Below are 12,500 nucleotides of genomic sequence, written 5' to 3' on the forward strand. Positions count from 1 at the left end.
GAAATTAGTGCAGATAGCTGGTGATATTTTTGCATGAATATCATTTGCATGAATAAGCACTCGCATGATTTTTGTCGTACAATTAGGAATAAATAAGCACTTGTAAATCTTTTCAAAGAATTGCACTCGCCATACGGGATCGTGCAATTTTGTTCGCCTTTAGTCCACATTGCACTCGAAATCTGGTGATTACCTTGACATGAAACAAACGAAGTTGTGACCTGTTACTTTTCTGCAGTCTTTCGTTTGGAATGTGAACATCGGAAACAGAGTTTGAGTTTCCTAAGACGGATGCACCGCAATGCGATACTATTTATTTCGTTACGCGGCTTGTGATTGGCCAATACTTGCTTTATTGAGTCTTCTCTTAAACAGCAACGTTGAATTCATAACTCATAAATGCCTTATATGCAATTTTATGCCAGGAACGCAGGCTCAAACTGGCCACTTCGCGCAGGCAAAGCTACCCTGTGGGAGGGTGGGGTAAAAGGCGTGGGCTTCGTCTACACCGCCAATGATCTCATCACGCAAAAAAGACGCGTGTGCACAGAACTGATTGACGCGACAGATTGGGCATCGACACTTTACCACTTAGGCGGCGGCAATGCTGAGCTGATATCGGCGAGAACCGATGGAATGAATGTCTGGGACACAATAGCAAATGGTGCACCATCGCCCAGGGATGAAATACTGCACAATACAGACCCAAGGTAAGGCACGCGCTTGACTTTTGAAGGAAATCATTTGAAGTCAAGTTAACGTAGCATGGGGGGAGGGGGCCGGTCCAAATTAATCTCTTCATTCTGGTGACCATGATCATGACGCTGATCGTGATCATGATGTTAATGTCTGCACTTCCTGAACTTTCATTAAACAGAGAGGAAATGTGCTGATCTCATTTAAAAAAAAAACGGGAATCAGAATATTCATTCATAAGGTGATGTCCATTGGCGGGAAAATCGTGATCACGTGATAACTTTTGCTGTACGCGTTTCACCTAAACGTGATGCTACATTTCCCTGATAGCTCTGCAAACCCCGCCTCGAAAACGTCACTTCAAATATAGTTATGAGCTATCTTTTAAGTCTTTCAATATTATTCCATCTTGTTTACGTTGTACAATGTCGGCGAAGTATCGTATAAAGGCCTATAACTGAATTAGCCCATTTCCGAGTTGCTGCATGCCTCAGTTTTAAAGAGAGTCCTGGTGCACAACCATTCAAATCGAAATGAGTTGCGTATTCTCCCCCCTCGCCCCTCCTCCTTAAACTACTAAAGACACAGCTGAGAAAAACTGAACATTTTAAAGAATTAAATAATGGTCATCGTACGTCGACTCTTGCGGACTATGCTACTTAAACTGGTCACAGTTTAAAATGGGATCATTTTGAAATTTTAGCGAAAGGGCGATCCGACACTCACTGTAAAATAAGGGAGACACTGTTGATCAAAGAATTAAAGCCGACCTTAAATGAATATGTCAGCAGCGAAAAGCTGTCTTTTTTAGTTTTTGTCACCTTTATTGTTACTTAATAGTTGATAGTTAATACGTTAGTGATCCTGTATATTTAAACTCCAATTTTGTATTAACCGTCACTTCTGAAGATGAATGCAGAAGCAAACGAAACGTCTAGTAAAAGATAATTTCAAATGATGTGTTTGTGTGTTATTTCTGATAAACTTTATGGAAACATGATTTTTTTCTTCTATTAAGGTTGAAATTCGCAGGTATTAGAAAAGGAAATTTCAAACTAGTCGTTGGCATGGATGATTCATTCGAACTCGGTTGGGACGCGCCGTACAAGACCACTAAATCTACCCCGTGGCCAAGGGGTCCAACTCTTCCTGGAGCAATTATCAACTGCGGAGACTGGACAGAGGGAGTGGGCATGTGTGACTCCAAAAATCACAAAGCTTGCCTGTTTAAAATAGACGAGGGTATGTAGCGAAACTAAAAAAAAAAGTAGTGAAACTAATTTTGCTTACCGTTGGAAATCCGCGGATACAGATCCGGATTTCCGATTCGAATTAAAGCACCCCATGAACGCGGCCACGTTGCTGCTGGAAATTAAAGGAAATTTAAAGAAAGGTTGTCGTCTGTCGCGTTTTCACTTTACGTGCTGTCGCTATTTTACCCCGGCAGAGCCTCATAAACAACGAAACGTAAACTGAAATTGAAAATGTAAAATAATGCTCTAGTCAATTAAAACCACGCCCCCAGGAGGGAACGGAAAGAAATGTTACCCAAACAAAACCTTTGTTGTTTTACCCAGTTAAGGTCAAGTGACAAACGACCTGGCCTTAGCCGAATTCGTTCCTTTTTACATATGTGTGTTGTTAAATTTATCGAACCAAACTCGCACTCAGTCAAGGCTAGCGTCACAAGCCCCCGCGAAGAACCCCCTCTAATTTTAACAAACCATTACTGTCCCCGGCCCCCCGGAGAAATGCTCAAATACAAAAGCGTAATACCACGGCCATGTCCCCGATACTCCCCAGCTACCCCACCCGTGGGGGGGGGGGGGGGGCGTGATTTCAGTTGACTAGTGTACAATATACAAGGGTATCTTTGTTTACATTTTTTATTAATAATTCATCAGAGAAACAGCCTCTCAGATCACCGAAAAAACGTCACGTGCACGAGCTTTAAATCCTCATTAGAATTTGTTACAGCGTACTAATAAGGCAAGCATGAAAACATTCCATTTGATATTTAGGCTTCAGACTGTGGAGCAAGCTATAGATGGTTTGCAACCAATCTCTAGGGACACAGATAACAATGCTGCAATGTACAATTGCTGGTGGACGAACAAAAGGAGCCAATGAGAGATCCTTTGTTCTTGTCGTCCACCAACATGGCGGAGATAACGTCACGTGAAAACCACCTATTAGGTAAAGACAGATTTGCAGCCAGTATCAAACATTTCAGGACAAGGATACGGGGACTTGACCTAAGTAATATCAGTCTTAGACTGATGTAGTAGTGGTTGTTATCTTTTTCTAACTGCCGATTGTAGCAATTTTAATTGTAATCCACTCGTATTTCCTTTTGCAATAATTTTAGATAGTAATAATTTTAGGTAAAACGTGGGTGATTTTCACGTTACTTCATCTCCGCCATGTTGGTGGACGAAAGCAAAAGATCTCTCATCAGCTCCTTTTGTTCGTAAATCATCTTATCTCTGTCTATAGAGATTAGTTGCAGAGGATATGCTCCCCTGCTAGATTTCGATTACGGTAACAAGCTATAAAGTCGTTGTATCATCATCATCATTATTATTATTATTACCATTCTAGATCCATGTGAATACAGAGATGTCTCAGACCAATATCCACAGAAAGTGCTGGAGTTGAGGGAAAGACTAAACTACCACCGCAGCACATCATTACCAGTCGTTTATCCCTTGATAAGCCCTGCAGCAGATCCAAAAAATTTCAACGACTTTTGGACGCCGTGGGAGGAACTTACCGATAAATCGGAATATTATGCCTCCAAAATGGCTTGCGCGAAAGTGCATAAGAAACAGATCAGTCTTGGATTCCACCACATGACATTTTCCAATTCCACTTTGTGGAAATAAACGAAGTAACTGAGTCAACAGAGGCGAACGGACGTGATCTGAAATTCAAAAACTCATTAATTACTCATGACGACCCTAACAGGTTTTCAGACAATGAACGCGAGTGTTCTATGGGATATATTACTTCGAGCATAGAGAGAAGGCCACGAAGGTGTAGCCCGAGTGGCACTTCTATCTGATGCGAGAGGTGCTATATCCCATAGGACACGAGCGTTCATTGTCCAACTGTCTTAGAACATGGGCACATGCAGATTGTGTTATTCACACTTGGGAATCACGTTGTTATATTTTGTTTTGGATGTCGCCGTAATGTTGGTAGAATTTTATGAATAAAAATTCGTTTCTTTATTTGGATCTTTGTTTATTCTTTGTTGTTTTAATGGCTCATTTGCTCCAGCTATGAGCCAGTATACAGAGCTCGAGGAACTTGAGGCCGTCCTTGCCACTCAAGAGTTACATGCTCTTGAGATCGTAGACATATCCGACTGCTTGGGGGATGAATTCGATAAAAGTGCACGTTTCCAAAAGCCTATACCACAGTGAACGAAATTGAGCAAAGAAAAAAAGAGACAGAATTTCAAAGAAAACTCGACAAAGTAACGCGTGGTCGGTAAACGTATATCAAGCCTAAGCTGAACACCGAAACACACAAATTGAAACCCTTGGAGACGAGTATAGACTTCACAGAACAAAAGAATCCTTTGTTTCGACAGCCAATAGATCTCTGGTTGGCGCATTAATGACAACAAGTGACGTAACGGTGAGTATCGCTATAAGCCAGTTCCAGTTGATTTGGGCACTACCCCCGTGGAAGAGGTAAATTACTGGCTTAAAGATTCATATTGGAAGTCATGAGATCTAGAGGTGATGATGCCACTCTTTCGTTTAATTTTTCCTAAAAATTGTTGAGTCGAGTTTGGTTTTGTTATTTTGGTGATTAATCTCTCACTAAAGTTACGTAAAGCGAAAATTTCAAATAGAATTGTCTTTGTTATCACTACAAGTTGTTTTTGTTTAAATTAGCAGCCTGTAATAGACCGTTTTATGTGACTAGCTCCGTGAGAGGAAAAGATGAACCAAATTCCGCGTTGTGATTGGTTACCGGAGCGGGTATTTCTCGCTGGGTCCCGCAAGATAAAAAAAAGGTTAATTTTTTGGTGTTTTATCCCATATAATAAATCCTTTGTTGACCAAGCGTCGACTTCGTCTCGGTCCATAAAAACGCAAAAAAAGAACTTGGCAAATATCCAGCCGTCTTGACCCACGCTAGGTCAATAACCTATATATATATATTTAGTAAAATCCAACTAGTGGTCTATTATCAATGCTGCGTTCTGATTGGTTGAGCTACTAGTAGGCTATTTGTTATAGCCCACTAGTAGCGAAACGCGCAGGCTTTGAAAACCAAAACAACAATTAAAGTCTAGCTTTAACTAGCGAAAGATGTTTTGTCTGGATATTTTTTTGACCAACTAGTTGCATTTTACTAAAACAATTATTCCTCTCGCCCTCATGGCCTCTGAGTCAATCGCCCATTCGGCCTTCGGCCTCATGGGCTATTGACTCAGAGCCCATTCGGGCTCGAGGAATAATTGTTAAATATATGTATTCTCAGTGTTGGACAGAATCTTTTCAAATGGAAATACTCTTTAAACCCATACTAATTAGGGCTTTAGACAAAGGAAAACAAAAGAAAACACTAGTATGTTCTATATGGAGCTTACTAATGAGTAGTTATTTTACCCGTCTCTTTACATAATTTAAGACAGTTAATGGGTACAGAGTACACAAATACTGGGCACTGATTGGCTGAATGGGGGTGACCGTGTTTCTAAAGATGATCGGGTCAACACGGAAAAAAAATGTACCTCTTTATTAATTTAACAGGATTAAAACGGACATACACGTGTCATGTTGGTTTTTTTTTTTATATTTATGGTCCCGTTTCGGCTTCTGTACGTTTCACTCCACAGATTGGTTGAAAAAAACGTATCTTGTCTGCCGCCTGCATTTCTAAACATAAGTGATATTTTCTAAACAGAGATGAAGTTTCATATCAACTGAAATTGTCCGAATTTTTTTCCCGAATACTAGTAGGCAGGTGCTTGGAAATCCTTGTGATACCGGTACTTGATGATCAAAGGGTGCAATACTGCGGCATTCAAGATTTTCGAGCCCTGGTGAAACCAGAACTTAAGTGTTAACTATGACCATCTGCAAGTTTATAAACTATTCGGCAAAAAGAGCTCAGATATCTAAAGTGGTTTTGGCGTAAGTATGTACAAAATAAGATCAATAAACCGTCTGTGGTTTCCATAAATCTCTTGAAAGAGCATAACTTACTTTGATTTTGTTTACGATGCTGCGCTTCAAAGTGGTTTGATCACGAAACTCTATCATGGTCCATTTCAAGTTGCTGTTTGCACCACTTCAAAGCGATTCTTGACACGAGATCATTTAAATGAAAATGGGCTTTATTTTCAGCAAAATACCCATCAATTTTACTTGTGTAATTGTGCATCAAGACTCGTTTTGAAGCATCGCCTTATTTAAAGGAATCAAGGTGTCCCTCGGATTCCCGATCCCAGCCCTTGGATTCCGGATCCCGAATCCCGAATAATGGATTCTGGATTCCATCCGAAATCTGTGGATTCTCGAGATTCCACACAATGGGTTCCGGATTCCAAAGCCTCTCATTTGCTGGATTCCGGAATCCGGATTCCTTCACATCGGGCGAGAAACAGGTACAAAGCAATTCGAAACTGGACGATAACCATCTGCAACAATATACATGCAAAAATTTCAGCGCATTGATTGGCTGAGAGCACGTCAATTGATCCCAAACAAATAAGAGTGCAGAAAAGCGAAATTAGTGCAGATAGCTGGTGATATTTTTGCATGAATATCATTAATAAGCACTCGCATGATTTTTGTCGTACAATTAGGAATAAATAAGCACTTGTAAATCTTTTCAAAGAATTGCACTCGCCATACGGGATCGTGCAAGTTTGTTCGCCTTTAGTCCACATTGCACTCGAAATGAGGTGATTACCTTGACATGAAACAAACGAAGTTGTGACCTGTTACTTTTCTGCAGTCTTTCGTTTGGAATGTGAACATCGGAAACAGAGTTTGAGTTTCCTAAGACGGATGCACCGCAATGCAATACTAAATTATAGCAAATTTGTTGACATAAGGATACAAAACTCAAGCCAGTTAATATATAAGTTCCTTAGTTATTGTTAATTAATAACATAAGTGATCTAGACCGTCCCTCATGTCTAATTAAAATCTACTTATTCCTAAATTAATTTATTGCTAATCAAGTTACTGGTGTTAATCGTTGCTAGTTATATACAATGGTCGGGTCACATACTGAAGCAAGTAACTTGTTCCAATTCGTGAATCTAAGGTTCTCTAAAGAAGATATTGTTCCAGTGCTGATGGGTGGAGAGATAAACAGGTGTTTCGGCAATTATTACGTTGGGAAAAAGCAATAAACACAAATTTGCGCATTATTATCTGTCAATGTTCCTCCATCCCTCTTCCATCCTTCATCTCGTCGCGTGTTCAACAGTCATGAGATTGTTCACCTCTGAACCACGTTTCAAAATGCACTTTTACTGAGTGGAATGATTTGCAATGAAAGGTGAATCTCTGAGTCGTTATGAGATGAACGGCATTTTAGGTGAAGACGCCGGTCTTTTGATTAAGACAAACAGTGTTAGTCGGGAAAAGGACGCAGATTAGTTTCACTGCTATTTGGAATGACATTAAGGAAAAACCAAACACCTTCCAAATTAATGACCTAAAACGGTTCCTGGCGCGTTGTGTTAAATTCAGTCTGTAGGTTGGGACTGAAAAATAAGCGAAAGAGCTTATGAATTCTCCTCTGAATCCCTGCCACGAGAAAGCGCTGTGTTTGTCATCATGATTCGCTCTCAATCATCTCCATGTTTGTGACCGTCGTCTGAGCAATAGATCCTCTGGGTTTACGGTTGCTTAGATAGCCACTTATTGCCGAGCCTCGTCTGCTCAGGTACACACTGACCGAGGTTCGTCGGGTGTTTCCGACGGTCTGCTCTAAGTAGACCCGACTGAATAGTCGATGGAAGGCTCGTCTGTAAGTGCGGTTCATGCAAGTGTATATGACTGGATTAAGGCACGAATTCAAATATGCCATCCACTTGATCACGTTGAAGAACTCTGTAGGAGGAGAGGAACTGTTTGCAGTTCCTAAAACGACAACGAAGAAAGGGAGCCAGCAGATGACGAAAGCACCGATGACTACAGCAATTGTTTTTGCGGCTTTCATTTCATTGGCATGGTCTCTCCCTCCAGCACTTCCTATCCTGACAACTTGGATTTTCACAACTGCAAATATGACTGTATACATGACGATAACAAGCGATAAAGGAATGAAGAAACTTACGGCGGACACAAAATGGAAATAGCCTCTTCCTGGCCATTTGGCCAGTCTTAAGCCAGCGACTACAGCTGAGTATATCCAGAGAAATGCAATGAAAATCAATGCCTTTTTTGGTGTCAGTATTTTTGGATACTTGAAAGGAGTCACGATTGCTAGCATTCGATCCACACTGACAGCCGTGAGGTTCATTATGGAAGCCGTACCGCAAAAAATGTCAATACAACTCCAAAATAAGAGCAATTCTTGCGACAAGAAATCCGGCCACGCTGTATGGTTAAGTTGCAGAATAAACCAGAATGGCATTGCCACCAGAGCAACCAAAATATCTGACACGCTGAGGCTGACGATAAAGTAGTTGCAAATGGTTCGAAGATGTGGAAAACTGTAGAAACTGGCACAAACAAGAATATTGCCAAATAACGTCACCAAGATTAGAATGGCAACAAATACTGCGGCGACAATACTGCTTGGTGTGGCGTTTATCCCAGTTGGCGAGGAATTCGTTACATTCTCTGCTTCAGACATGTTTAAAGCTTCTGCGGATAACTTTAATGTGCCTGTGTATGTACAAGATAGAGAACAAAAGAAACGTCAACGTAATCTGAATAAATTGATTCTATGTAAACATTACATACGAAACAATGCTTTGGGCCTCTCACGACACAATACACGTGAGTCAGGATTTGGACATGTAGGTACCTTATGACAAGTCGATAAAGGGGAGTTGATCGCTTTTCATCTCACAATAAACAGTTGTAATCATTGCAATTGTATCCGCCATGTCTTGTTTGGCTCGCCTGTTGGAATAATATGAAGATTATTGACGTGGCTTTTCGCGTATAACTCATGACGATAATCGCTTGACGGAAGCTGTGGAGGATTCTGAACACAGTTGTTCTTAATTTAAGCATTTCTATTCATTAACAAACGCATACAGCAAAATTAGTTGTCGTAAACACTTAAAAGCTTTTGTAAAATGGCATGGAAACAACAACAAAAAATTAAGCTATGGGTCTTAGGTCCCAACTAGAGTCCATTGAAATAAATCAGCTAAAATTGGCAAACGACCGTGACAAAATAAAATGACAATTCTGTCCACAATTAATAATTGTTTCAACGAAAAACAGCTATCCATCATCCGGTTGGTAAAATAGCAACAGAGGTAATTTACATTTTAATCAATTGAACCTCAAATCAGAGTCTTTTTGCGTACAAATCGGATTTCCGATCCACCTACAGAAACAAGACCAACCCAAGCATGGAAAAAGCAATGTAATAATTCTTTCAGCATAATATTTACAAAAGAGGCCAGGTGATAACGCATCGAGCACGCTGCCTAAACTAACCCCTTGTAAAGACATGTCATACCAAATGAAGGTATATAATTACATGAGGAAGAAAACTGTTTGCGTAAGCCCTATCCAAACATTTTTTTTTTTAGCTACGCACACAAAACTGATTGATTTCCTATTTGCTGTCTCGATTATCAAACACTTTGAATTTTTTCAATTTGTTTTGGAGTGTACTCAATTTAATATATCTACAGATCTGTGTAATTTTTCCAGAAGGTGTTTAATCTTCAGAAATCAAAAGATACCGTGATTTCAGTGAACCATTATCAACTGTGTGGGTTGCTTTGTGCTTTCGTCGAATAGGTAAATGCTTGTCACCGGTTATTTGCATTCCGAATCTACAAAATCTTTCCTCTTTTGGAACCAAAGACCGAACTGAGAAAATATCAGGCAAGATGAACACATGCAATTATGTTCTTCTCAGAGCACAGATAAAAGCTGCGGAGCCGAAAAATAGAAAAAAGTTTCTCGGTTTTGAATTAATCAATTATTTGTTTGACGCATTTTCTTTTATATCGTTTGTTATGTATGGTATTTTTCCATTTACACTGTATACAGCATTATATTTGAGAAAGCTATTTCTGGGAGCAAACACAGGCTTTCTCTGTTATTAGAAGTCCATGAACGTTCATTTTATTGAAAGCCTTCAAATCTTAGTGAGTACAAACAGTAATCTAAGTTTTTGTAGTTACTATGTAATGTGAAACACTAAAAAAAGAAAATCGCTGATAGATTTAGCCCACACCTACCACGTCAATAAACGCAAGGAACGTTCACCTTATTCTTACGTTAGTATTACTTCTTTTCTACCGCGTTTTGAAAAGAAAGATTGTTTTCAAATTCGGGTTTTGAAATGAATTTCCAGCTCGCCACTTGTTTTTCTGCTTGCCATCGATCACAATCATGAGTTGGGACCATCACTCAGTGGAACTTGCTAATGATTTTTATTATCAAACGGTTTCCAGTTTGTATATTTTTCTCCTGACAGTTTATTCTAGACAAGTTCCTCCAGTAAGCTACATTTATGTCGATCAACCTTTTTCCTGTCTCTTAAAGTTCCCCCCCGTGAGAATTCAACTAGTATAAATTTTCATTCACCCATTTTGAGAAAAATGCAACATTTTCTTAAGTCGATATAAAATATCTATTTTTCCTTGTAAAACGCTGTTATGAATATTGATTCATCTCGTTCATACAATGCTTACCATGGCCGCTAATTAAAGGTACCCGACAAATCAGATAGTGCCAAAACAATTTGTTAGCCACTGAAACGTCAGATCACAGAAAGAGACTACTGAGAAAATAGAACAATCGAAAAAGAGAAGGGTTACGTTTCTACCTTACTTTGTCCACTGGACAAATCCTCTCTTGAATCTCAGTTTCTTTCTTTGTTTGTTTGCTCATAAAGGAATGTAGCTGCCAACACTGATGGCAGGAAACTCCTTAATTAAACATCACAGAACCGAATGAAAAAGCAAAATGCAGTTGTTTCACCAGTGACGAAAAGGCCAGCTCAGTGATGCTAAGCAATTATACCTTCGAGGCTGCTTAGAAGTTGGTTAACCTGTTCAGATGTAAGTAGCTGAAGTAATCACAACCAAGTTATGTCTGATGAGAATAAAAGGCTGCAACACATCTCTTGCTAAACTTAGCGATACCTTCCACCCTGTCTTGAAGTTGTCATTTTAACGGAAGAGCAGATACTAGACAAGTAGAAGAAACTGATCGAAACAAACAAGGAGGCCGCAAAAACAATTAGACAAATCAAACAGGAAATAAATGACACGGCATATGGAATCAAAGCAGGCGAGTCGGTTATTATGTTAATGGCTCATTTTCTTTCCTAATTTTTAGCGTGTCATATGTATCTCTCATCGGCAGCCTTGGCACCTTAATATTCGGGTTCGAATTCGGCTTCATATTAATTAACCTACTATGTCATTTCTAACAAATGACAAGTGCTGACCATTAACTGAAATTAAGAGCAAAGAATCTTATGTAATCACCAATTTAAAATCTAAGTAGCACTGATGAAGAAAAAAATCGTGGTTGCGGACAAAAGAAAATGACTATTCGGTTACCAGCATGACAACTTTTTGTCGTAGTAATTAAAAAAACGTCTTCCGAGCCTTTCTTATTCAGTTATACATGCATTGACCTAATTCAAAACTGAAATCGCTTTCCCAACTTTGGTGATCTTTCCTGTCTCATAGCAGTGGCAACCATATAAATATAATTAAAACATTTAATTACTTTGGTTCAATCAGTTATTTACGGGTCTTCTTAACAACGTCGCCTGCTTGGTATATACCATGGTTGTCCACCTTTTTTTATTAACTTATGTCTCAGCAAATTGTGACAATGGTCCTGATTTTAAAAGGCTTTTGATGGGTGTCGAGCAATATTTTTCCCCAAAACAAACCGAGCATTGATTTCGAGACGAAGGGTTTCGAAGAAATCCACACCCGGACAATCTAGGAGTCTTTCAGGATCAGAAAACCGCCATGTATTGCGCTGTAGCATCATCGGCTTTCTTTGCATCTGTCCTTTTACAAGAAATCGTTCGAGTCCTTTCATCGGGCGATTTTCGCAAACTAACGACTATCACCCTTTTACAACCACTATCTATGTATATCAGTATTTAATGCGCAAACAAGGCAAAATATACTACAACTTTTATTACGTCTGATCTTTCATCCAGCAAATTAGATTAAAAGAATACTATCTCCAAGATAAATGGTGTTTTTCGTTCAGAAATTTACTATAGATCTGATCCCTACAATTTAATACAAATTTAAAATAAATTCACACCAACCATTACTCACGATGTGTTTTTGGCGATATAACAGGAGGAAAAATTCTTGTATGTCGCGCTATCGACAATATCGGTACCCTTGCTCAATGTCGTTCGACCGCAATAAGTTCTGCCAAAACGTACTGGATCCGAAGGTGTGCAACGGGTCGAACCACCGCAGTGAAAAGGCTGATTGAAAAATGCACCGGTGATCTATTTTTCACACAAATAATTTTACTCGAATTTTCTAATGAATAAATGATCACCCTCAACGGCATGCCGGGCCAATGTTGAGTGAGAGCAATGAATAGATTATTATGAAAAATCAACACTTTTATATTTCT

General features: G+C 39.4%; 2 protein-coding genes across 8 annotated transcripts in view; one reads left to right on the forward strand and one right to left on the reverse strand.

The window, feature by feature from the left end:
- The window catches only part of LOC138005063 (arylsulfatase B-like), a 3,840-nt gene extending 246 nt beyond the window's left edge, over window positions 1-3,594 (forward strand). Inside the window, exons 2-4 of the mRNA XM_068851352.1 lie at window positions 426-710; window positions 1,715-1,938; window positions 3,298-3,594. Of these exons, the coding sequence (XP_068707453.1) occupies window positions 426-710; window positions 1,715-1,938; window positions 3,298-3,581 (793 nt within the window). The 3' untranslated portion in view covers window positions 3,582-3,594. The remainder of the gene's footprint in view (window positions 1-425; window positions 711-1,714; window positions 1,939-3,297) is intronic.
- A 1,841-nt stretch (window positions 3,595-5,435) lies between these two features.
- LOC138006772 (alpha-1D adrenergic receptor-like) overlaps window positions 5,436-12,500 on the reverse strand; it is a 24,399-nt gene continuing 17,334 nt past the window's right edge. For 3 of the 7 annotated variants that reach the window (XM_068853288.1, XM_068853291.1, XM_068853290.1), the window contains 2 exons: window positions 8,710-8,807; window positions 5,436-8,567 (listed from right to left, as the gene is read on the reverse strand). In XM_068853288.1, coding sequence (XP_068709389.1) covers window positions 7,510-8,535 — 1,026 coding nt within the window. In that variant the 5' untranslated portion in view covers window positions 8,536-8,567; window positions 8,710-8,807 and the 3' untranslated portion in view covers window positions 5,436-7,509. Of the gene's footprint in view, window positions 8,568-8,709; window positions 8,808-12,187; window positions 12,207-12,500 lie in introns of those variants that run through there. The other 4 variants (XM_068853289.1, XM_068853293.1, XM_068853292.1 and 1 more) reach the window with 2 other exon arrangements.

The sequence above is a fragment of the Montipora foliosa genome, chromosome 6 (assembly GCF_036669935.1).
Source record: "Montipora foliosa isolate CH-2021 chromosome 6, ASM3666993v2, whole genome shotgun sequence".
Classification (NCBI taxonomy): Eukaryota; Metazoa; Cnidaria; class Anthozoa; order Scleractinia; family Acroporidae; genus Montipora; species Montipora foliosa.